This window comes from Hakea prostrata, chromosome 6 (assembly GCF_041222555.1).
Source record: "Hakea prostrata isolate BN-2017 chromosome 6, UWA_Hpros_2, whole genome shotgun sequence".
NCBI classification, from domain to species: Eukaryota; Viridiplantae; Streptophyta; class Magnoliopsida; order Proteales; family Proteaceae; genus Hakea; species Hakea prostrata.
In genome coordinates, this window is record NC_142605.1 from 10,480,228 (window position 1) to 10,507,997 (window position 27,770).

General features: G+C 40.5%; 1 protein-coding gene across 2 annotated transcripts; it reads right to left on the minus strand.

The window, feature by feature from the left end:
• Positions 1-2,018: 2,018 nt before the first annotated feature.
• Positions 2,019-26,119, minus strand: LOC149012225 (heat stress transcription factor A-1-like). Of its 2 annotated transcripts, XM_089159963.1 has the most exons (3): positions 25,396-25,483; positions 7,295-7,381; positions 2,019-3,688 (listed from the first exon to the last, which is right to left on the minus strand). In XM_089159963.1, exons 2-3 carry the CDS (start codon positions 7,352-7,354, stop codon positions 2,396-2,398), a joined length of 1,353 nt encoding a protein of 450 aa, XP_089016089.1. In that variant the 5' UTR covers positions 7,355-7,381; positions 25,396-25,483; the 3' UTR covers positions 2,019-2,395. The 2 variants fall into 2 exon arrangements, with proteins under 2 accessions (XP_089016089.1, XP_089016088.1); XM_089159962.1 differs by lacking the exon at positions 7,295-7,381 and having other exon boundaries at positions 25,396-26,119.
• Positions 26,120-27,770: the final 1,651 nt, after the last annotated feature.

The following is a 27,770-nucleotide window of genomic DNA, read 5'->3' on the forward strand; positions in this document are numbered from 1 at the left end:
AAGTCTTCCCATGGCTCACAAGGATGAATCAGGTCTCCCTAAGCATCATATTTCCTAATCAAGGTCCTTCCCATGAACCTTATACAGGATGAAGAACAACAAAGGATAGAGGATGAGAACATTTACGATTGGAAAGGAACTTTTGAATTTTTGGTGCAAACAAGAGAACTTCAATAACTTGCTTAAAATTCACTAGGCTTCAAAATTAAATTCGCAGTAAAGAAGATGAGTGAAGGAAGACTAAGGCGTTATGGCCAACTTAATTTTCAATGAATGGTCTATATTAATTCCGATCGACGGAAGCAAGGAAGCAACATTTCCCTTTGTAGTAGTGTCATGATTGCATGAGAACGTGGCAACAGGGAGATCGCCTCGAGTGGCATGCACGTCCTTTCAACTGCTAACAACGGTCTTTTCAGTTAATGGGCTGTTTCAGAGAAATGTTTCAATTTATTAAGTTCCGAGTAACTGCCTTGGGAAGAAAGCTTCAAGAAAGTCACTCTTTGGCATTAACACTTGGTGTGCAAAGCCAAAGACTAGGGGGATTATGTTATGCCGATTGGTTCTTAGAACTGTTAAACCTGTATGAACCGTGTCTGACTGGGCCATTTTATTCGTCTAATCCTTATTTTGGAGACTTGTTGGTCATCGCTAGATTATGGCACTTTGCAATATCATTGTCAGCTAACCACTTGTCGATAGTCACTTGTTGGAACCACCACATTGAGGACTTCTTGACCGCCAATTGTTGGCAAGGGCTATAATCAGATACGAGGCATTCCTTATATAGTTGTAGGCATGCCAAGGCATTAAATTCAGCATTTAATGCATCGTACATTTGCATTAAATGAGCTGCGCTTATCAGGAGATATGACAACACCTGAAATCCCTCTACGTACTGCTTCCCACCAGCTTGTTGAGAGTTTTGGGCAAGACATGTCACTTCCCCGGACACCTTTGGCAGAGATCTGTACGAATTTCACAGAACATGTCCATGGAAGCATCCCTCTGGCCCTCTCGCAACGTTTCATTGGGAATTGGATTTAACCATCCTACGGCCAACATCAATCGCCTCCATCATCCTCTCTTAACTATAAAAACAGTCACTCGTACTCTCATTTGGTAAGACAGAATCAACTCCTACACCTACCTAAGAGCTTCATCTCTTCGGGCACTTACTCCTCCCCAAGAGCAATTGTGTTCTCCTAAATTTAACTTTATCATCGAAGGCGGCTTCCCGTCCACAGAGTCGGCCCACTCTCATGTGTTTCTCTACTAATAGATCTGTGGTTTGAAACATTTTGGCTAAACTGAAACCGGAAGGTTTTAGAGCAACACCCTTAAAGACAAAAGACTAGTTGTACTTCAAATATGAAAAATGAAAAATGTAGATTTCCAACTTGAAGAAATCCAAAGAAAAAGAAATGTAAAGAGTAATCAAGAGCAAGAAGCTCCCGATGATAAAACTTGCAAAGCGAATGTGCACGAAAATTGACTATTTATTCACATCTTGCCTCATGAAATTGGCCGATCAGAGGAAGAGAAGACCAAAAACAGGAAGAATGGAGAAACGATGAAAATTAGGTTTTTTCACTTTTCTCACTCGAGAAATTTTATAATTTTATCTGCTACCAATAACAAGCGAGGGTATAAATGTTATTTCACAATAATCCTTAACTGAAACTCTCAAAAGAGAGAATTTTGAAGAGCTAAATGCAAAGTATAATTTCCTTTTTCTTAGAGAGGGTACCATGAATTTCAAATGTTTTCTAAGGGAATGTACGTAAAAAAACACCCATAAGGATATGGGCGCGAAATAAGGATAAAAAGATAACAAGGGATGCGAGGTATGATGTAAGGCATGGTTTTCTGAGAGAATGCCTCACCTTTAGCGTGTTTTCCAAGGGATGCAAGTAAAAGGTTCACTTTTCTTTCCTGAGAAGACAAGGGAAGAGGAAAGGGGTGGCTGGTGTTAGATTGTAATGAAAAATTCGGTGTTGGACAACTACAAAACAAGATGGAACAAATATTGGACAGCTTCCACTATAACCGATTTAACAACTCAAACAATGCCAGTCTACAGGACATCAACCGTTACAGATTTAAATGGAACACACTTGGAGCCCTTCCAACTTCTCTACTCTTTTGTCTTTTGCTGAAACTTTACATTCTCTACTTGTTAATTCGTTTACTTGCACGAGCTGCAATAAGGTGAGAAGCAAAACAAAATGCAAAGCAGTACATATGGAACCATCTATCTGTACTGAAATAGGGTTGTATTCTCTCTTGTAGCTGCTTGATATGAAAGAGAGGAGCAAATTGGTTATCAAGAAGGCTATTGTTAAAAAGTGGGTTTAGATTACCCATGACTAAGAGGCAATAATGCACACAACTATTACCCACCTCTGGGTTCTGAATTAAGAAGCCCCATCTGTTCTGTTATATGGTTCATATGATCAGCCTTGTCCCACCCGTTCTCCTTTGCTGACTCTTTCTCCTTGTTAGCACTATCGCTCGTGCTCAAGTCGATCTCATCCGTCTCTCCAGAAACCGGGCTCTCAGCAAGAAACTGCTCCCAAAAGACATCATTTATATCTGGAAGTTTAAAAATCCCATCAAGCAAACTATCTGTATCTGGGTCAGGTGAGAGCTTATCACGTTCCATAGGAATTGTCCCATCTCCCCCAAGTGAATCCATGAATACACCATTGCCAGTCTCATTTCCAACAACACTTGCTCTAGTAATATCAATATCAGCTTCAGGCACCATTCCTGTAATGTGTGTAAACTCGGGCAGAACCATGTCTGCTTGGGATGAAACAATAGGCCTATCTTGCACTCCAGATAAAACACTCATATCTGAGAATGGAGCTGTTGTAGCAACCATGTCTTTCACTACAGGAGATTGGATCTCAGATATGGCAGGTGAAGGGTGTATTTCTGGAAAACCCAAGGTGGTAACTGGCAAGTACGACTGTCCAGAAGTGGGTGGAACTTCGGAGAGAGTTACCCCCGAGATCCTATTCGAAGAGCTCCCATTGTCTAACGCACTGGATGCTGAAGGTACATCATCAATCAAGAAACTATCAGGATTGCTGCTTGGAGGTTCCAGCCTGGGAGAACCATCAAGCTTCAGAATCTGCCTGAACATTGCTTTTGCTGCCTCATTCATCAGAGGCTGGAATTTCACAATCTGCCCATCAGGAGCAGCTGCATGCTCAACCTCCAAGTTATCTTCCTGTTTAGGAAGTCTTCGCTTTTTGTTCACCCCAGCTATACGCCGGTTGCTTTCATTCTGCTGCTGCACCAACTGAGCTAAGAAGCCAGGGCTCTGCATGGCCTTTGCCAGGAATGACATCATTTGCTGCTGCCGCTGCTCCATTCCCTGAAGGCGTTGCCCCATGGTCTGCAACTGATTATCAGTTGTCTGTTGCTGCTGTCTCAGCCTCACCAGTTCTTGCATAAGCACATTTTTGTCCCTTTTGAGTCTCTCGACCTCTTCCTCAAGCCCAAACTTCCCCACCTCAACACATGCCCCAACAGAACTACTCTGCCCCTGAGGCTGTTGGTGTTGGTTATGTACATGGGAGGGTTTTCGCCTGTTAATACTCTTCAACAAATGCTTTTGCCCTCTAAGAAACCCCTCATTTGCAAATTCCCAACGGTCTGGATCAACCTTCCTGAAGCCCTGCTCAAAGAAAATAAGAAAAGAGAACACGATCAGCATTACCCCTTAGCCACAAGCATCCATTAGAAAAGACTAAGAATGAAGACATTTTGTACAGAAACTTAATTTCTATTGTCAGGGACAATGATAAAATGCGGCTGTCCATGCCCACTTTGTCTGGAGTTCCCGCACTCTCAACATGTGTTCTTGCAACTACCAGGGACCAGCTTCCACTAGAGCTCAACGTTCACCATCCAGCATGATAAATTATGCAGAAAACCTTATGGTTACTTAACAGGCACTTCTACCTTCTCAAAACCCCTAAAATTCTCCATCTAGATAGTTTTCAGTTATTTTTCATCATCATATTTATGGACGATGTAGTAGCATGGTTGGACGATCTGACCCCTCTCTCTCTCTCCCTGATTACATAAGACACCCAGTCAGATAGCTACAGAGCACAAAATAGCTAGGGAATGCTTCCTGACATCCCATTGATGACAGAATATTGTTCAGGAACTACATTCAAATTCCTTTAATACTCTTTGTCTGTTTCCAGGAAAAACCAGGTCAAGGGATAGCCTGCGAGAAAATAATATCAAATGTTCTACAGGGCTCCCATCTGAACGAAAAAACAGCCCCTAAGGAAAAAGGTTACACTCAATAGTATGAAATCATTACAACAAAGTTAGCGGCCAGAAGTATATAGGTTCCTTTCTGAAGAATATTTTAGGGAACTGAATTTATGTCTATGCGACACAAGTCTGCTTTATTTATAATAATAAAAGATGAGTACAGTAATACCAAAATACCCTCAGAGCAATATAACTAGAACCCTATGGATGATGCTAAATATTACAACACTCCCCCCTCAAGTTGGTGCATGGATATCAATCATGCCCAACTAGCTAACATTAAGAGAAAGAAACCCCAAGTATTTGGCCCTTAGTAAAGACATGCTAACTCTGTTAACAAGTGCTCATTCAATTTTCTTTGTAAGCAGTGATGGTGACCACCTTCACATCTTTGGTTCTATCAAGCTGAACCGGATTGTAGGCAATGCTGATGGCAGTTTTACTAATTATAGGTGCACAGGAGTACCCACAATCATGCAAAGACCTTTTGCTAAACCTTTCTGCCAGAACGGCTTGCAGATTCCATGTGAGATTGATCAAAAGTTCTGATTCAGTACTAGACCTTACTACTATGGTCTGTTTCTTGATCTCCATGCGCCAAATTACCACCATCATAAGTGCAAAAACCCAAAGTAAACCTCTGAACAGTCTACACATCTGGCCAATCTGCATCCATATAGGAGAACTCCAAGGTAGGAGAGATTAAAAAAAAATCCTTTTCATGAAGCTGCCTTCATATATCTCAAGATTCTAGACTCATGACAAGTAAAGATCACACATACTGACTAACCACAGTAGCTGCATATGCTTTATACAGTATGGATAAGGCAAATAAGTCTCCCAACTAACCGCTAATAAGTTATGGCTTGTCTGATGAGAATTAGGCTCAAGTGGAGTTTTAGCAGGCTAACATCCTAGCATGCCTGTCTATCTCAGAGGTGCACTTCCTTTGAGAGAAGTTTCTTAAATAAAGTAAGCTAACTCGATGCCCAAAGATTATCTGAATTTCCCCATATCCTTTGTCACAAACTCTATTCCTACAAAAGTCTGCAAAATAAGGAATCTCAGCTGTGAGGCAACCGGTGATGACAATATCATCAGACATATAGTATCAATTCAGAGTGAAGTGATCCTCAGTCTTCTTTCTAAACAAAGTATGGTCAATGCTACTTTAGTTGTAGCCAACAGAGACCATGATTGTATGAAACCTTCCAACAACCTTCACTGGCCCATCGTAGCCTTATCCTTGAAACCAAGGTAAGGCTCAGGCTCAGGTTCTGTTTCAGTGAAGTCTTTCAGGGCATTTCTCAAATCACTCATACAGAACATCAGTTTGACCTACTCTGTCACAAGCTATGCCTTGTGAGACTGCATAAATCATATAATGCACAGTTAAATTTACAACCTACCATGATCATCTACAAAAACAAATTCAGGAGTGTATATATATACATACAAACTATCGAACTTGGAGCTGGTAAATCCGATTGGCCAAACAAGGCAATGATAGGTTTGAGAACTTGCTTCTTTCCTTCCAAGTAAAAGCATTGACCTTTAAAGGTGATTGTACTTATAGAATGAGAACTCGCAAGATCTTGTTGAGATTTTGCAAGATATCTTGCATGATACTAAGACGTGATAGGTAGCAAAATAAAAAATAACAAAACAATGCCCCAACTTGGTTGAGATCTCATCATCTCAAACTGAGATTTCAGTCTAACCAAGAATTTAAACCAATCCACGTTGTTAAAGGCATTCTAACTCAATTAAATCAACACACCTAGACTTGATCTCACCAAGAAAGAGCCATTTTGCCCCTTTTGTGCTGCTGGAAGCCAGAGTTGCTAGACTTCACCACATGGAATATACGACCGTAGGATCTCGAGTTGTACCTTTGAATTGATATAAACTTTGAAGTTAGAAGATCAAACGTGCTTAATGTATGAACAAACTTGTTTGAACATTAATGTATGAGTTAGGGGCTTAGCACGAGTGTTAACAGTATACAATAGAACATTCTAGGCTTTTACATCGATGTAACAGTATCCAACTTGTGGTATGAAGTGGAAATCTCATTTACACTTGTTCTTTTTATATAAATCTGAGGACACCACTACATCCAACAGGCCTGAAATAGTTTAGACAGCAAGTTTTAGCCCCAAATGACATCATACACCCCTCCAGATGGACCATCATGTCCCCCACCCCTCACCACCCAAAAAAAAAAACCTATGCTCTCTCCCTGAGATCACATCTGAACTCGCTGTTTTACAATTGGTGCTTGAGACTGCTCCCCCTAAACCACTTATTACTAGTCCTCCTGAATTTGAAGTTGTTATTCTTGTCCAGTTACGCCATCTTCAAGAATTGTCTCTTCAATGGAAATATCTAATGGAACCATGGTTGTCAAGGCAGCAAGGTGACCTAAGCAATTGGGGCTCCGCCTAGGCGATTAGGCAACAAAGAAGCGCCTAGGCGATTAGGCAACAAAGAAGCGCCTAGGTGGCAATAAGACGACCAAAGTGGTTGGGTCAAAAATTTTCAATACAACTACTTGTAAACCACTTTTCAAAACAACTACTTTTTATAATAAACTAAACAAATATTCAATTGTTACATTCATCCCAAAAAACCAAGCATTCAAGAATCATAATTATGAAAAATTATTCAAAAAAAGAACATAAACATAAGCTCATCTCATCAAACCATGGTTGTCAAAGCGTCCGCCTAGGCATATACTGATTCATTGATTCTTGATGTTGTGTATGGCTTATGCTTCACATTCTGTTGCCAACATGCACGGGGGTCCTTGGAGTTCCTTTGCAGATTGGGCGTCAATTAAGCGGTTCAAAACAAAGTGGTTGAAAAACCGCTTTGCCGCCTAGGCAAACGCTTTGACAACCATGAATGGAACCTCCACGGGAGCAATCAAGAGTGGAAATTTACGAGAAACAATCTCCACCTAAAGATGTCGAATGGTGCAAAAAGGTACCCTTCGTGAAAGACAATGTCCATCATAACAAACATCTTGTAAGAAGCCGAGCGGTAACATTTATACCCTTTTTGAGAGCTAGAATAGCTGCTAAGAAAAATACAGCAAAGCCCTCAAAGTTCAAGTTTACCACGAACATGATGATTAAGAACAAGCAACAAAACCCAAAAACTTTAGGAGGTAGCGAAAGCCCAAGATCCCCATTAGGAAATGATGCAGAATTAAAGACATATTTAAGAAAGAAAAAGCCCATTGGGTTAGGCCCATCAAAGGCCTAAAGCTATCACTTGAATCAGCCCGTGGCTTTCATGGCCTAGGACTGTTTTAGTGGGTTAAAGTTAACCCACATATGTTGAACTTCATAGTCTAAACCTAAGCCCAAGTCTAGTTTTTGAAAAGTCAATAAAAGGGGCTGTGGTTTGAAAATAAAAGAACTCATTGTCAAAAGAGTTTTCCTTTGTCAGGAGTTAGGTAATAGTTGAGTTATTAATATGTAGATGGTATTAGCTAATGGTTGGATGTTACCATTAATGTTTATGTCTCTTTAGAATGCTATATAAAGAGACTTATGTAAAAGGCGAAGATACAACTCATCAATTGAATACAAATTGTTTTGTTAGCATTCCTCCTCTATGGAGAATCCTTGTGTTTGATTAAGGTAAGTTGGTGTTCGATCCAATCGATCCACCTTGCGGTGTGAAGCCCAAGTATTACATTGTTATTCTCAATTCTTTCATATTGTCCTTTCAATTTCTTCACATGGTTCTGCCCCTATTTTGAAGATCTATTTAGCCTATATTGTTATGCTATATTATCCTTATAATATTACTCTAGTTTTAACCCTCTTTCACATCTAAATTCTGTTTCATCTTGAGTCTATCAAATCTGAACGTGATTCCCTGTGAAAGGTCCTATTTGGCTACTGTTTTGATCAATCAAATACAGTACTACATTATTTGGTCTCAGAGCCATGATAGGGAGTGAAAATTCTGGACCATCCAATCCAACTAATCCAATGGCGGCAATGATGGAGATGGTTCAACAACTGAGAAACCAAATCACTGCGAACCAGAAGCAAATGGACGAGAGGTTCTCAAAAATGGAGGCCAGAGTTGCTGCCTCTACTCATGCTCCTCACCCTCCACTTGGTGAAGATTCCCATCCAGCGCATTTTGTAGCCAGTTTTCCTACTCGGAGAAATACGAGGCGAGGACCCCAAAGGATTCCAGTTGTGCAACCAACTTTTGAGGAACACTGACAAAGTTATTTCGCTAGAGACCAACCTACATTCAATAGGCATGTTGGTGACTCTCACAAGGTTAAGCTTGAACTCAAAGAATACTCGGGTAAGCATGATCCTTAAGTGTTTTTTTATTGGTTTGGCAGCGTTGAATGACTATTTTGATTGGTATGAACTATCGGAGGTACAGAAGATGAAGCTAGCACGTACCAAGCTAGTTGGAGCTGCACGTGAATGGTGGAGAACTCACAAATGAGTTGGAAGATCGTGGTGGAGCTCCTACTACATGGGAGGAAACGAAGGAAGAACTAAGAGAAAAGTACTTGTCATCTACTTTTCGATTGCGACTATAAGACAAGTTAAATTCTCTTCGTCAAGGGAACTTGCCAGTTGCAGAATAGATGGAACAATTTGACTCTCTTTCTTCTCGTATATGAATTCGAGAGAGGGAGAGCTATATCTTGTCACGTTTCAGATTGGGTTTACAGCCTGAAATCAATAGGGCCATTGGCTTTGTGGATGTGGAGAATGTGCGGGATTGTTTTGAAAAGGCCCTACGTGTAAAAGAATTATTGGCGCCCAACAACAAAAGGTTTGGATATCAAGCCAGCGAGGTTAGGCAAAATTTTCCAGCACCAAAACCTACTACAACAACCCCTACTCAACCCAAATTTCCTACCTGACAAGATAAGGGCAAGGCTCCTATGACTAGTGGCAACCAAGCACAATGTTTTCATTGTCAAGAGGTTGGACATTATGCTAAATATTGCCCACACCGTCAAAAGATTAAATGTTGTCGCTGAAATTGAAAAGTCAGCAGAGGAAGAAGATCCTAATCTATTCCCATACCCGCTCGATGATGGCAACTATGACAGAGCTACATATGATGTGGATGATGCTAATAGTTATGGCATTCATATAGTAAGCCGCATCTTGGTGGCTGAAACCAAAGAAGAGGACTGGTGGCGCAATTGTATCTACTACAGCCGTATGAAGTCCGGAGATAATACCGCTTTGGTGATAGTTGACAGTGGGAGCTGTGTCAACGTTACTCATTTGCGAAGAAAGCAAACTTGAAGGTGGAGAAGCACCCTCAACCATATCAGGTATCTTTGCTGAATGAGAATACTCTGGAGGTAAATCAACGGTGTTCTGTACCACTGAAGCTCCATTGATATGAGGAAGAGGTATGGTGTGATGTAATCCCTATGCATCTTAATGATGTTCTGTTTGGTCGACCATAGATGTATGGTAATGATGTTATGGTCAGGGGGAAGAAAAACCAATGTGTATTCAAGTTCAAAGGACTTCACATTGTCCTCCACCCAATCAATGTCCCAGCTGAAATGCATCAGCGGAGGTCCTTTAGGACCAACCAAAAGGGGACCAATGAAGCAAAAAAGTTGTTGTCAATACCGCAAAAGAAGCTATTGGTTGTTTCTCACAAGGAGTTTATTCACACTACCATGATACAAGGCTGGTATTGGCTCTTGTTACAAGGGAAGTCACGCCTCCACCTGAGGTGACATTCCCTCCACCCATCAAAGAGTTACTTTCGGATTTTCTGATGTGGTTCCTGATGAGTTGCCTAATGAGCTACCTCTTATTCGCGATATTCAACAAGCCATTGATTTGGTACCGGGTCGGTGTTACCAAACCTACCGGCTTATCGCCTTAGCCCAACCGAGCACAATAAACTCAAAAGATAGGTGAATGAGTTGCTACATAAAGGATTCATTTAGGAGAGCTTAAGTCCATGTGATGTACCAGCATTACTGATTCCAAAGAAGGATGGCTCATGGCACATGTGTGTGGACAGTAGAGCAATCAACAAGATTACAATCAAGCATAGGTTTCCTATACCGCGGCTTGATGACATGTTAGACATGCTATCCAGGGCTAAGATCTTTTCTAAATTGGATCTTAGAAGTGGCTATCATCATATTCATATTCGACATAGAAACGAGTGGAAGACTGCCTTCAAGACCAAGGATGGACTATTCGAATGGAAAGTCATGCCTTTTGGTCTAACGAATGCACCTAGTACATTCATGAGGGTGATGACACAAGTACTCCGTCCTTTTATTGTTCAATTTTTGGTCGTATACTTTGATGATATATTGATCTACAACAAGCATCCAGACGATCACATCGATCATCTATAGCAAGTCTTGAGAGTGCTTCGCCATGAGAAGCTATACATCAATCTCAAGAAATGCTCCTTTATGTTGCCAAAGGTTGTATTCCTTGGTTTTATTGTCTCATCACAAGGGGTTGAAGCTGATCCAGAGAAGATAAAAAGTATAACAGATTGGACTACACCAAAGACAATCACCAAGGTTCGTAGTTTTCATGGACTTGCAACGTTTTACAGGAGATTCATTCGGAACTGCCGAGTGTTTGAAGCAAGGCAAAGGTGAGTTCAAGTGGACAGCAACGGAACCAAAGCCTTTCATTTTATCAAGCAAAAGATGACAGAGGCTCCAATACTTCACCTACCAGATTTTGACCGTATATTTGAGGTAGCAACTGATGCCTCACATATTGGTCTAGGAGGTGTATTGATGCAAGGAGGGCACCCTATCGCTTTCTATAGCAAGAAACTCAATGATGCCAAGCGACGCTATTCAACATAGGATCTGGAGCTCTATGTTGTTATTCATTGCCATTGGAGACATTATCTCATCGGCAAAGAGTTCATTCTCTATACCGATCATGAGGCCCTCAAGTATTTACATTCACAGAAGTCGATTGGCAACAAGCACACTAAATGGGTTGCTTATCTACAAGAGTTTGTGTTCACAATGAAGTACAAATCAGGAAAGGAGAATACAGTGGCTGATGCATTGACCCGAAAAGTACTTACTCTTAGTACATTCTCAGCACATGCAGTTAGCATTGATCAAATACGTGATGAGTACACATCTGATGAAGATTTCAGCATGCCGTACAAGGAGTTACAGCAAGACAGGCAGCATCATACATACTCACTTCACGATGAGTATTTGTTTTTGGGAACTCGGTTATGCATTCCAAATTCCTCCCTACGACATCACATCATACGGGAGTTGCATGGCAGAGGTATGAGAGGTCATTTCGGTAAGGACAAGTCTATCGTACAAGTTACCGATCGGTATTATTGGCCTCATATTGCCAAGGATGTTCATCATGTAATCAAAAGATGCAGAGTATGTCAGCTAGCCAAGGGAACCAAGCAAAATACAAGTTTGTACCCACCATTACCAGTTCCTCATGCACCTTGGATTGATATTAGTATGGAATTCGTACTTGGGCTACCCTCAACAAAAGAGCAATCCGACTCCATCATGGTTGTGGTTGACTGATTCTCAAAGATGGCTCACTTTATACCATGTCGCAAGACCTTTGATGCATCTCACATTGCAAAGATATTTTTTAAGGAGGTTGTACAACTACATGGGCTACCAAGTAACATTTTCTCAAATTGTGACGTCAAGTTCATAAGCTACTTTTGGAAGACATTGTGGCTGAAAAGTAACACAAAGTTACAGTTTTCAGCCGCATTCCATCCACAAACTGACAGGCAGACAAAAGTGGTGAATCGAAGCTTGGGAAACTTACTGAGATGTTTGGTTCGTGACTATGAGAAGACATGGCCGTCCATACTCGACATAGCTGAGTTTGCTTACAACAGCTCAGTTAATCGTATGACAAGTCGTACTCCTTTTGAGATTCTACTTGAAGTTCAACCCCGACGGCCTATAGACCTCATTCCACTACCACCACAAGCACGCGTGAGTATTGAGGCTGACGAGTTTCTGCACAATATCACAGATGTACATGCTGATATTTGCCGAAGAATAGCTCTCAGCAATGATGTCTACAAGGCTACTGCAGATCGTCATCGACGATATGTGGAGTTTCAACCAAGAGACATGGTGATGGTTCATGTCAACCCAAAAAGGTTCCAACATGTGGTCAACAACAAACTCCATCCAAAGAGGATGGGTCCATACAAGGTGCTAAAACACATTGGACCAAATGCTTATGTACTCGAGCTACCAAAAGAAATGAACCTAAGCAATGTCTTCAACATGGCTGACTTACATCTTTATGTAGGACACCACTCTGATGATAAAGACACTGAACAAATGCTGAGGTTGCCCCAACTCAAGCCACCAATCACTGGACATCATTGAAGAGGTTTTGGATGACTTTTACAAAACCACTCGTTGTGGCACTGGATACCATGCTTTCCTCGTCAAATGGAAGAATCGTCCACGACATGATAGTACTTGGATTCATGCTGATGATTTCAAGAAACTCAATCCCAATTTGTATGAACGTTACATGTCATTCATTCATTCGTCGGAGCAAATGTTTTCAAGCCGGGGAGAGTTGATGCAGAATTAAAGACATATTTAAAAAATAAAAAACCCATTGGGTTAGACCCATCAAAGGCCTAAAGCTATCACTTGAATCAGCCCGTGGCTTTCATGGGCTAGGGCTGTTTTAGTGGGTTAAAGTTAGCCCACATATGTTGAACTTCATAGCTAGACCTAAGCCCAAGTCTAGTTTTTAAAAAGTCAATAAAAAGGGTTGTGGTTTGAAAAAAAAAAACTCATTGTCAAAGGAGTTTTCCTTTGTCAAGAGTAAGGTAGTAGTTGAGTTATTAATAGATAGGTGGTGTTAGCTAGTGGTTGGATGTTACCATTAATGTTTATGTCTCTTTAGAATGCTATATAAAGAGATTTATGTAAAAGGTGAAGATACAACTCATCAATTGAAAACAAATTGTTTTGTTAGCATTCCTCCTCTATGGAGAATCATTGTGTTTGATTAAGGTAGGTTGATGTTCGTTCCAATCGATCCACCTTGCGGTGTGAAGCCAAGTGTTACATTGTTATTCTCAATTCCTTCATATTGTCCTTTCAATTTCTTCATCATAGTTCTGCCCCTGTTTTGAAAATCTATTCAGCCCGTATTGTTATGCTATTATCCTTATAATACTACTCTAGCTTCAGCCCTCTTTCACATTTAAATTCTATTTTATCTTGAGTCTATCAAATCTGAACTTGATTCCCTAAGAAAGGTCCTATTTGGCTACTGTTTTGATCAATCAAATACAGTACTACATTAGGAAATCAAGAGGACAGCATGATCTGAACCCAATCTAGGACCACCCAAAGAGGGAAAAGGGAGGTTACCGGTACCCTACAGCCCTACCAGCAACCCAGGGAATTTTGGCCAGCATAGGGTATTTTGGTCATTTAGGGTCCCCTAGTCAAACCCAATCTGACCTAGTTTAATTTAAAGTCCTATTAGGAGTTTTAATCTACTTTCAATTTTGAATTTGAGTCCTTGGTTGTTAAGTTATGAAAGAGTCCAAATCTAGTTTGGAGTTCTAACTAGAGAAAGATTTCTTTGGTTGGATCCAGTATAATAATAGTAGGATCCAAGATCTATTTCTATTTTTGAATTTGAGTCCTTATTTGTCAAGTTATTGAGGAGTCCTAGTTAGGTTGGGATTCCTTAGAAAGGGACTCCCCTAGTTACAGTCCACTTCCTACAAGGATTCCATATCTACTTTTATTTTTCAATTTGGATCATCCTAGAGTAAGATATGATAAGAATCCTTGTATGAGTATGAGTCTTTTGTCCAAGTAGGAGTCCTAGTTTGAGTTGTTTTCGTAGATTGAGTTCTATTGTGAGCTCCTCCTAAAAGGCTCTAAATAATCCTCATAGTTTGTAAAAACTCAGATTATTATTAATGAATGAAATTGAGATTTGAAGGAGCAAGAGTAGAGAGGTGGGTTTCCTAGAGGTGAACTTGCAATTGCTATAGCCTGATAATTCTGCAGAATTTGTGAAGCTTGAATTCCCTAAGCCTTCTGCAAATACAAAGCAACTCTACCCCAGCTCTACCTTTCCCCCTTCTTCTCTTCCACCTGACCCCACCCCCCCAAAAAAAAAAGAGCAACCATTCCCAAACCCTAAAACCAGTCCAGTCATCGCAACCCACCCCTCCTCCTTCCCTACCCTGCAGCAGCCCCCTCCCCAATCCCCTTGCTCAGCCCTAATCCCTTAATCCCTCCCTTCCCCAACCCTATGTTGTCGATCCCAGCCCCTCTCTTCCTACTTTTCTTCTTCTTGTTCATACTTCTAGCCTGCGGCAACTGAGGCACAAAATCCAACACCCAGAATTTTCCCAACCCCAACTAAAACCTAAGGTACCATTTGTTTTCAAGAATTTGAAGTGGGGTGAGACAAAAAGGGTGGGAAAAAGTAAACTTTTCCACAAAATTCCAAAATCTAGATTTTTTGGTTCAATGGGATGGGAAAATGAGCAGACAAACGCCCTTAAATTAAGGAAGCTTGTCTGTTGATATGGCATCTCCCATTCCCACCTCATCTCTTTTAAAAGTCCCACATTTTTAGTGGGACATTGTGGGGAAGAGAGGGAAATGATAAAAATGAGACCCACATTTTCAACTTTTCCACAAAACACTTTGCTTCCTTTCCTACTCCCCCACCCCACTACTAGTGGGTCCCACCTTTTTATTTTTCCCAACCTTTTAATCTTGCAAACAAACAAAACGTAATTCACCTATATCTTCTATACCCAACCTCCCATTCGCTCACCCTTTTAGGATTATTTTTCCCATCCCCTTACACTCAATCCCTACCCACACCCCTTTCCCTCATTGAAACCCTAGAAATTCTGCAATTCATCTTCTTCTTTAGAAAACCCTAAATGACCTCAATCTCTCTCCAAACCCTAAAGCCCATAGGATAATCTTCCCTCAACCCTAAGAGACACTTGACCCTAACCCAAACCCCAAGCCTAGTTCAAAGCCTAGAAACCTTAGAATTTTAAGAAACCCCAATTTTCAAACCCTAGACTTGGAATTCAATTCTGAAATTAAAATTACAGCGGAGTATTAGACTTGGGTTTCATAGCGCTAGTGTCTAAATCCTAGCCGAATCTAACCCCACCACATTCCCAGCCCTAGGACTTCCAAAACAACCAAATTGCCTCAGCCATAGGGTTTACAAACCCTAGTTTACTGCTGATTCACTTGAAGAGGATCCTGAGGGCGGACCTAGATCTAGGGCTTGCATCAACCAATTAAATCATAGATCCTAGTTCACATCATAGTGCTTGTCCAATGTACTTGAAGACATCCATTGATGAGATAAGTAGTAACCTAAACACCATTACAGGAGGGAAAAGCAGGAATACGCACATTAACAGTACAGTCCTAAGCAAGGCCTGCTATGGTAGGCCTCGCTAAGAGAAGCTGGGGAACAGGAAAAAGAGGGGAAGGAAAGGGAAACTCAACCATGCAATCACGCTATGAGCTTTCTAAATTTTTCATTACAACTTCAACAACAACAAGCCTAGCCCCAACTAAATGGTGTTGGCTACATGATCCTTGCCTTCCAATCAGCAGCTCTATTTGAAGCCATACTAGATACAAGGCCTATAATATGCATATCCTTTCTCTCCACTTCTCCTAAGATTATCTTAGGCCTGCCCCTAATCATTCTAATTCCTTCACTATGCATTAAATCACATCTCCATACAGGGGCATTTGAAGCCGTCTGTTAAATGTGGTTGTGCCATCTCAATCCACTTTCTCGTAGCTTATCATTTATCAAAGCTACTTCAAGATCAGCTCTAATATGATTGTTCCTTACCCAATGCTTCCTACTTTTGCCACTCATCATCTTAGCATCTTCATTTTTGCTATACTGAGTTTACTATAATGATGCTTCTTAACAACCCAACACTGCCCCATACATCATAGCTCATCGTATGGCGGTCCAACAGAATTTTCCTTTGAGCTTTAAAGGTTTACGTCGATCACATTCCTTTCATTATCAACTTCATGACTCAAAAACTAAGCGTTCCTCATATAGTCACAAAAATAAACAAGCAATATGCCTCACCTCCAAAATAGAAAGTTCTCTAGCTGAAATAGGAAAAAATCACACTAAGCTAATTTTGAGAAAATAAAACAAATAATAAGATATTCCTATGTAATCTACCCAAGCAACTCTCATATTTAAAACAAACTAATATTAATATTTTACTAATTCCATACAAATATTATTAATAATTCCAGCCCTTACCAGAACACAAAACTAGTTTAGGTAAAGCCCTTGAAATGGATTTCCAAAGTGAATCATATCGATTCGGCTAGGTCAAGGCTGCTGCATCAGCTCTCCACCTCTAAAAAGTACTTGACCCTATTGAGTTTGGAAAGGTACTAAGGAGGCCATATGAAAAAACTCCATAGAAAAAGAATAATGTTAATGCTTCCTGAGCTTAATGTTAGGGAGGCCCTCAGCAAGAATAAACTTCATGGCTTTGTTGTCGTGCTTAGTGTAGGCATTTGCACAACCACAATGTTTGGACCTTCTTATCAATTAGCCATAGACATCAAACAAGACTATGATGTACCTTCAGAGGGAGGATATTGCACTGAACGATATCCAAGAATTCATCAACAGAATGGGTGACCAAACATCAATTAGTAATCTTGAAGTTAGCGTTGTTCACCCTCGCAGCTTTGTAAGGGTATGGATGAAGCTGTGCCAGCAATTCCAACGAACAACTTCTTCAAAAGACTAGTGCAACTACCATCCTCAATCAACATAGCACAAGATTGATCATTGCACTTTACACGAGTGGAAAATCCTGCTATGGCGCCAGTCTTCATATTCAATACCTTTGTGAGTGATCAAAATAGGATGAGGTTATCATCATTATTAGTGCTGGTACCTTTTTCTATTGGCTGCTCTTCTGGTAAATCAAATGTCTCAAATCTAAGATGCTCTTCTAGTACATAACAAATAGAAGCGCACCCTTATCAACATAAGCTGCCAAATGGGAGGGCGTGACCCTTCATGTGACTTAATGCCAGCTGTAGGTGCCATAGAAGGTGAGAAACTGGTAGGAACCACACCATGGCGGGGAATATGATCTATTCAACCTCGTACATGACATGAAAAAATCACAAACAGGTGGAGGAGATGATTGCAAGTCTTGAAGATGCCATAAAGATACCACTACCTGGGGTTTGCCTATCAAAAATAACATATCTTGTTCAAAAGGCTACTATGGGTGAAAGTTACCACCCCTAGAGTATGTATTGGAAAATTCATTTGATTAGATGGTTTCCAAAAATTTTGCCAACCTGATACTCCCCCAGATTCCTTCCTCCATGGTAGAGTGGTACTAACCTGCGGATGCAAGCCACTGCAAAACTATACCACTAGGCACTAGGACTTCCTTGCTCGTACAAATTCAGAAAGAGGAACTAAGTAATAGAATTTTATGCGAACACTCCTCAACTAAGAACAATCTGGTCACGTTGCACAAATTTAAGGAGTACATGCTACTTATAGATAGTAGGTTGAATATCCAGTCCATGCAGTTCAATCCATTAGTAGAATTGAGCTATAATAATTTTCTTCTCGGAAATAATTGGAACTAAGCTATTCAAAACAATACATTTATGGGTTACTTAAAAGTATTTACTGGGAACAGAAGAGTGTATCGGTGTTGAAATGTATCAATCGTATCATGTTATATTAGCGCATATCGGCTAACACATTTCAATACAACCCAATAGATGCCACTCAGGAAAAAATAAAGAAATATATTGGTATGTATCATATCAGCCCATATCCTATCGTATTAAAAGATTTTTAAACCTTGAAAACATCATCCTAACCTGCACATCAATTCCCTACAGCTCCATGCCCATTAGACAACCACAGAACCAAAACAGACCTATTAAGCACACAAAACCCTAGTCCTAATTTTTTCAGTTTCATAATCTTCGAAGAATTGGTCCTTGGGTGGCACTGCCCAACTATGGGATGCGCGAGTAGCTGACGAGTATGTCAACCAGTTCATCACTGGCTAGGGCTTTCTATTTCATTACCTAAATCCTTAGTGTCTGATACAGCTTATTTCGAGTTCGCGAATCAATTCCCCAGAATGAAAAGCCTAGAAATGTCACCTATCTCTGTGAAAATGATTAGATCAGCTCCTTTTTTGTCACGCTTCTCAGGAGATAACATAGAGGTCTGGGAGAGGCCGGAAAGTGGGGCAGAGAAAAGACACATGACATAACTAGGTGGTGTTAGGGTTAGATATAAATCTCAAGCATTGTTCTCACTCTGATACCATGTAGAACGAGGGGGAGAGGGGGGACAGTGAGTTGTGACAATTGAGAGCACATTAGAAACCATTGAATTTCATTACATGCCTCTCTGCATCAACCCCTACAATCAATTCCCCACGTAACCCATTAAACCATCAAAAAATCTTAGCTATTCTTATTCATCCTTATGTATCACTTCATGTGAGTTGCTGCCTTCAAAAAACCTGCAAAGCATTTTTCTTTATTTGTAGGTCATATACAAGGTCTTTTTTGTGAGATTTCCACCAAGTTACATCTAACCATTAAAACCTGCTGAAATTTTGCTTGAATTTTTTCCTAACCCTATGGGACACACTCACCATATTTCATAACCATCCACCCAGCTGATTGCCTGAAATTACCTCTTTACTCTTCAATCATCCCTTCTATTATATTTCTTCTAGGGATCCACTATATTTAAGATTTTTACAGCCCTAATTAGTTGTAACTTACTACCAATGCAGAACCTGAGAAGGCCTGCTAAGGTGGGCTGCACTGAGAGACAACAACAACAATAAGCCTTGTCCCAACTAAATGGGATCGGCTACATGGATTCTTGCCCTCCAATCAATTATGTTCGAGGTCATGCTAGATACAAGGCCTAAGCTATACATATCATTTCTCACCACTTCTCCTAAGGTTATCTTAGGTCTACCCCTAGCTCTTCTAGTTCCTTCAATATGGATTATATCACTTCTCCATACAGGGGCATTTATAAGTCTCCATTGAACGTGGTTGTGCCACCTCAAACGACTTTCTCGAAGCTTATCACTTATGGGAGCAACTCCCAAACCAACTCTAATATGATCATTTCTTATATTATCCATCCTAGTTTTGCCACTCATCCATCTTAGCATCCTCATTTCTGCTACACAGAGTTTATCTATATGATTCTTTTTAACAGCTCAACACTCTGCACCGTACATTATAGTTGGTTGAACAACGGTCCTATAAAATTTTCCTTTAAGCTTTAATGGAATACGCCGATCACATAAGATCCCGGACGCACCTCTCTACTTCATCCACCCTATTTTAATTCTTTGGGAAACCTCATCCTCTAAATCACCTCTTTTACTTATGATTAAATCTAGGTACCTAAAACAATCACTCTGAGGAATCTCTTTATCGTCAAGTATCACCACCTCATCATCTGGCCGATCATGACTAAAGTTACAAACTAGATATTCTGTCTTCGATCTACTAAGTTTAAAGCCTTTTGATTCCAAAGCTACTCTCCATGATTCTAATTTGGTATTAATCCCCACTTGGGTCTCATCAATCAACACAATATCATCCGCAAAAAGCATACACCAGGAGACCTCATCTTGAATGTCTTTGGTTAATTCATCCATTACCAGTGCAAATAGATATAGGCTTAAAGTTGACCCTTGATGTGGGCTGCACTGAGAGAGAGTTAGGAAAATAGGAGGGAGAAGGAGAAGGGGACAATCACACACTCACGCATGTTTTCTTTGCTAAACTTCTTCTTTTAACGAATAACTCAAATCTCAGAACTTAAAACTGAGAAGTCCCCATTGAGTTACATAATAAATAGGCAATAAAACTTGTCTCAAAAATAGAAACTTCTCAGGAACAGAAACTAGCTGAGTCAGATAGGTCTCCAAGATTGAGTCGAAGTTTTTGATTGTAAGGCAGTATAGCCCACCCTACCTCATTGTAAAGGGAGTTGATTTGATGAATAAATTTTTTGTCTTTGAGGCAAAGAAGGTCGTGGTCTACTCAGGAAGGCCATGGCAGATTTAGAAAGCACTCTTCTTCAAGTTCAGCAATCAATTGTCAAGTTCCAGCAAGCCTTCTTCAACTACAGCAACCGCATAACCTAATCCAAGCAAGTACAGCAACCACAGCCCCCATCCTCCTCCTTCTCTCTCACCTGCAACCCTCCCCCAACCCTCTTTCTTCTTGCGCTGACCTTCCCAGCCCATCCCCTGCCCTGCGGCCTCACCAAGACCCATCCCACCCCCACCCCGCACACACCCTCCCCAGCCCCTTCTAAACCTTGCAGCAATCCTTCCCTATTTTTCATCTTCTGGGATCATGGTTGTCAAAGCGTCTGCCTAGGCAGCAAGTCAGTTTTTCAACCGCCTTGTTAATATGCAGTTTTTTGCCCTTTTTCACCTAATTGCTACTACTTCATCGCCTTGTGCACCTTATTGCCGCCTAGACGCCAAAACGGCCACATTTTTTACATATTGTACATGAAATTATATTTTCTTGAAATTTTATTCTACAAAGTCATATACGAACTTAATAGTTAGTTATTTTGGAATTGGAAATCAATGAATCACTAAATGGATAAGGCACTTATTTGGCATCACACTATCATAGAGGTACGTAAAAATGTAAAATTACTACTTTCATTTTCATACTTCTAATTTGATATAGTTTATAGTCTTATATTATAATGCTTGATGAGATGAACTTATGTTTGTGTTCTTTTTTTAATAATCTTTCATAATTATGATTCTTGAATGCTTGTTTTTTTTTAGAGAATGTGATTCTTGAATGTTTCTTTAGCTTATTATAGAAATCCATCAACATAAAAGTAGTCTTATTGAAAGTTTTGACTCAACCGCTTTGGTCACCTTGCTGCCTGGACAACCTTGTCTTGGATCTTGTGACAGTTCTGAATTTTCAGAACAAGAAGAAACGAGAGAATGAAGGCAAGTTCATAATCAAGACTCTTCAAGATTTCCAAGAATCCGTTACCAACACAACTGCAAGTTTTCCTATTCCCACATCCCTATTTGTTACCTTATTATCTGCCTCCCATGAGTTGAATTGCTTTCCCTTGAATGTTTCCACCAATTAGGGATTGCTTATAACCTTAGTCTGTCTCGAACCTCCAGGCCCCAGCCCATTTTAACATTTGCTAAAACCCTAAAATCATCCCAAGCCATCCCAAAATCCTTCCCATACCTAACCATATAACTTTAGTTAACCTTAACCACACCAAGACCGAACTGCAAACTTCCCTTTCCATCTTTGGGTAAGTTTGGTATCTCAAAACCGACCCATATTGATTTGTTATAGTCCTAATATCACCCATCCAATGAATTTTCCAACCCCTTCAGGTTTTTTGTTAATTGAGTTCATGTGAACATGGAATGACCCTCTAGCCGAATCCTAGAGTGGGGCCCAAGGTCCCTCCAAACTCGCTTGCCAAACCCCTATGAAGGGTGTTTACGGCATTTTCACCCCTATTTAGTTGCTGGAATTAATTCCAGAAATGTAATTCTAGTTAGAATCCAATTTTGTTAAGAAGCCCTAATGTGAGGAAGTGGTTACATTAGTAGTTCAGCATCCTACGGAGTTCCTTTTTAAGTGAAATTCCTTAGATTAGAGTTTTAAGTTACTTAAAAGTTTATTTCAGCATATGTCAATTAAGGTCAATCAAATCTTTTAATTTTGTTTCAAGGATTATGATTATTGTGGTGGAATCCTAGTCTATAAAAGAATCCCACTTAGAGTTAAGTTCTTTTAGTAGAGGCTATAAATAGTGCCTACTCTTTCTTTGTAAATTAAATCTGATTATTGAATAAAAAGTTATTGAGTTGAGGACCATGGTTCCTGTTGAGCAGGCCACTGCAGATTTCAGTAAATTCTTTTTCAATATTCAGCACCTTTCTTCAGGCATCTCCAAGTTCTTGCATCTCTCTACAGCCTTCAACAATTTCCAGCAACCATTGACAAACACAGCAGCCTTCACAAGTACACCACCCTTACCCCCTGCCTCACCTCCTAACCCCATCACACACCCAAGGTAGCCCCTGCCTCACCATTGCAGCCCCCTCTCTCCCCTCCCCTGCAGTTATAGGCAAGGTTGTCAAAACAACCAAAGCAATGGAGGGCTTCTAAGGCACTAAAGCAACAACGCACAAATAAACTGATGACTAAGCGTTCTAGTGTTAATTTTTTTATATTTGATCCAAATATCAAAAGTTACATAAAATTCCTAGCATTTAAGTATGAAACATTTTGCAAACTTAATGAAAAGTTCATTCATTTATCATTATATAATAATGAAAAATGTAACATAGTCATTAACTTCAAATATAACAACATTGAAGTCACAAATCAAACTTCAAAGATTAACAACCAAATTATCAAAACAACTAAACAACCCTGCTGGGAGACAAAATAGTGACTCAGACACCTGATGAATAAATAACTTAGGCATTATGCATTCACTTCCAGTTGATAACCAAGAAAACTAGCATAAAAAACCCAATATCAGAATCTCAGAGAAGAAATGCTATTTCAGAATCACAGAGATGTGATATTGGGTTTATTGTTGGTAACCAATGATTTGATATACTGATATTGGGTTTACCATAGAAATATTATTTCAGAATCTCAAAGAAGAAAACAGAAAAATCCAACCCCCCCCCCCCCAAAAAAAAAAAAGATTAAAAAGAAAGCGTCAACAAGGCGGTGGTTGGGCAACCAAAGCCTCCAAAGCGCTCGCTCGGACGCTTTAAGGGACAAAGCGACCACTTTATTGACTTCAAAAAAAGTGGCAGTCGCTTTGACTGGAAGTGACTGGGCAAGGACCGCCCGCACTTAAGCGACATCTTGACAACTATGGTTACAAGAGGCCCCTAACCCTTCACCATCTCCCCTAGACCCCCACAAGTGCTCCCTGCCCCTCCCCTATTCTGTGCACCACTTTAGCCCCCTCCCCCTCCCTGCCCCTACCCTCCCCAGCCCTTACGATAGCCCTCACCCCCCTTCCCTCTCTCTCAGATTCTCTTTCCCTCCCCTCTCTACCTTGTGGCAGACCTGAAACAGAAAAGAAAAGGCAGAAAAAGAAAAGAAGGAAAAAAAAAAGAAAGAAAGGAAAGATCCAAGGAAGATTTCTCAAGATCCATCCCATATTGATCATTCCCTAATTCATTCCCTCTTCCAAAATACCTCATATTTATATTTTCATCTTGGTTATCCATCCCCCCATTATTCTACATCCCAGAAAGATTGATAGAACCCTACTTTTACCTATCTTCCCAATTATCCCAACCCATGTCCCTTTTGTTAGGACCCAACAAACCCATAGTTTCCCTAAAAATTGTTGGAATATTTGCTGGAAGATTCTAGGCAAACCCTTAATTCTAGGGAAATTATATTAGAAATTCTAACCCTAGAATTAGATTGACATCATGAGTTTTCCCATACTTTTTTTCCCCATAACCCAACTTCCCAAATTTGAACCTTTTTTGTAGTCCCATCCCTCCCATCCTGTAAAAACCCAAAATTCCCAAACCTTGATTCCTTACTTGCTGGTTCTCAAAGATAGGATTCTGGGGTAACCATAAGGTTATGGAGATACTTACACAACTCAAGACCCTAAACCCTAGGTTACATCAAATCTAACACTTGGATGGGCCTGCAAACAATCCGATAAGGGGTAACCCAACCTAGATCCACATCAAAACCTCCCCAAGACCCAAATCTCCCATAACATCAATCAACCATCCAAACATCAAAAAACCTACACCCCAACATCAAGCTAACATAAACCAATCATCAAACCCTGATTCCAACTCTAAGTTTGCCCTAAAGCCTAATTTTAGCCCATTCAAACTGCCTGTTCAGATCAAGATTTAGGTTTATTGGCCCTTATTTAATCTCCTATCAGTCTGGGGCTACATCAAACTCAAATCAAAATATCAGCGATACAATCATAAGCTAAAGCATCAACAACGAGGCTAAATCATGCAAAGAATGTTGTCATAGAAATTACGCATAGCAACAGCTTACAAAACAAAAATAAGTAGAAGTAACGAAGTTCAACATATTTCCATCTTCTTTTGGGGCCGCCAGGGATGGAAATACAGAAAGTCTGACAATAAACTGGGTTCAAGCACAAAACAGGTTCCATATTAGCTCAGGCCATCTTTTATAATGCTAGATTGCCACACTATAACTCTATAAGTGTGTTCACTTCGTGTCAGACAATGTGAATTATAGCACTAGAAGAAATGAGTAATGACTGAGCAACTAATCATCCGAGTACTATCAAACTAGCAGCAGGCAATTCAATAGAACTCCATATAGGCCTCCAAGCATTTATTAAATGGTTTTGACAATTAGTCTCAACCCATACAACCGACAGAATATCAGCAATACATATGGTGGGCAAACCTATGAACTCAAACATGATCAGACAAACATCATAGGATTACTACCAATATTCATTAGTTCACTCCTAGGTAATCTGACCAGTCACCAGAGAAAATTGTTCCTATCTTATTTGACAAGCTTCACAGTCCAGAGACCTGTTTATGGCACCTTGAAGTCAAAAGCCATAAATATTTTCGACATCTATTTGCGAAGTTTAATGATGCTTATGCAAAAGACAGAACATAATCCCTGAAATAACTAACCGAGTAGCCTATCAAGTGAGCAATCGCACTAAACCTCCATCAGCAATAAAAAATTAAAAAATTATTTGTAGGTGAATTCGACCTCGCGTCAGTGCTAATTCGTCTTCTCCAGTTAAACTTCTTACTCTCCCACCCAATTACGTCATGTCATTTGATTACGATGACACTATATACATAAATAACTAGTTATTTCATTCCAAAAATCAGAAGCATGATACTACAAACACAGACACTTCAGTTATGGATAAAAGAAAGACATACGTATGTATTCAACTGTCTGACGAAACTGGAAAAGTTGTTGTGCTTGAAATATTTGGGCAAAAGATCCCTAGAGAATTCAGGCGGATTCCAGACAACGAAGCTGTTGTTGCTAGGGCTCCACGAAACCACCGAATCTGTAGAGGGATCGTCGACCATATCATAGGTCTTACTAAGGAAAGGTGGCGGAGTATTCGCGCTAGGAACTGAGCTTGTGGTCGTGGAAGTGTTTGACACTTCTGTGTTAGTGTTCCCATGAACTCCATCCATGACCTTCAATTATCGAAAAAAAATGATCATCAAACCAATTGCGCCAGAAATTACGCAATATTAAGATTCTTCGACAAGGAGTTCCCTTCCCTTTAAGGGAGATTATCGATTCAAAGGAGGAATGGCGCCATTACTGAAATGACAAACAGAGACAAAGAGGATTCGATTCGATTTTGACCAGTAAAGAAATCAAAAAGTAAGCCACTGATGCACTATCGAAGATTTAAGACTTTCGCGGAAGAATTGGAAAAAGGAACCCTAACTTGCAGGAGAGCTCGAGTTGTACGGGCACCAATAAATATTCAATGGGGTTGCGAGGGACAGAAAGAAGAGGCAGAAAAGAAAGGGCTTAGCAACGGAGGAAGTCAGATAGACCGAAGACGCACGGATGAAAAGGACGCTAACCGGTGATTCAGAGACACCCTATATCTATCTATCTCTAGGTCGTGACGGCTCGAGTCTTAGGCACTTTTTGATATCAATTATCATCCTCACATAAAAGAGGTTTTTCCATTATTTTAAGTTGTTTGACATCTATTCAGTTTTATTTTTATTCAAAATTATAATGATTTTTTTGCCTATAGATTATTGTAAGAATTTTTATTCTCTTCTTTTATACACAAGTTTACTTAAAACTTTATAGTTAAGATGAGAATAAAATAGTTGATGCGTCCAAAATCTGCTCAACCCTTGGATCTCCGCGTGATGTCTTGCAAAACGAAAGCGTCAGATGTGGCCCGACCGTTGGGGTGTCGGAGTCCACCTCCGAAGGCTAAGTCAGTTGATGAACTTAATCACAAACGGCTTTGCTAGAAGCGCAGAGCTAAGGAATGAAGAACTGGGAAAGGTGATCTAGATAGCAGATCGCTGATAGTTTAGGTCTATCAGTATGTATCTGAACCTGAGTCTCAGATAGTATTCTTTTTCCCTCCCCTCACCTTGTATGGTAGTGAGGTTTATATAGAGTGTACCTTCGAATCTCCTTCGTTGGATGCACTTGAGCCTTCCTCGGGTAGTCGTTGGATCTTATCAGTGAGATCCGTTGAGCAATAGACTTCTACTAGTTTGGGCTAGTAGTGGACTCCTGAGATAACCTTTAGGTTATGCGATGTTTATCCCTTCGATAATGATTATCTGCAGCCGTCAATTCGAGACTCTGCCATCATTAGGGTGATTACCCTAATCCATAAGTATGATTAGGGCACGCTTGCAGCCGAATAAGCTTTCTTCTTCAGCAAGCCATCTTATGGATCCGGTTCGCTCGGGAGCGAATCGGTTCTCTCCATCTCGACAGAGGTCGAGGGTCGGACCAGGTATGAACCCGGTCTGATCATAATCTCTCCACATCACGAGCCCCCCAGACCAAGCGTTCAGTCGATCCCGAGGGCTTGGTTTTTAACTGGGTTCGTCGTCAGGTGATAATCTCTGCGTGCTTCATTAAATGTCATATCACATTTAATGCGGTGGTCACTTTTCCTCGAGCGTTGTGAGTGTAAGGCCACATATCTCCTTGCAGTTGATCTGTCGTGGCTCACATCATCCAATCGACGGTTTCCGAACGCCTATTTCGGATTCGTGAGTTCAAACTTTCAAAACGTCTTTCAATCTTGATCGCTGATTTTGAATCAATCTCGATCGTTCGATTCCCGAACACTCGTGCGGGAGTTTTAAAAGCGGTTCGTTGTCTTCGTAGGTTTCATTCTTCCCTGTCTGGAATTTGAACCTTTGTTGTGCGCTTCGCGCCTTCCTGCTCTCAAGCTTCCGTCTCACCGAATCGGTAAGTTTATTGGTCTTTTTCTTTTTGTAGTTTTATCGAAACGAGTAATGGTGGACAATAGGGCTTCTTTAGTACCCGAGTGTTGGTAATAGCAAAGTGATGCTTTTGCTTCTCCTGCTCCCGAACAGATCGGATAGTGATAACAAAACCCTAATCGTCCTCCGGCACGAGTTCGCTGAAGTTTCTCAAAAGGTTTTGAAAGAAAAACCGAAACTTCTCTTCGTCCTTCTCGAGTCTGGATCTTCCAAGATTGTCAAGTCTTCTAGGCAGCCTCAAACCTCCGGGTCCAATGGTGGGCTCTGGCTCCGTTCCCTCCATTTACAATGAGGAA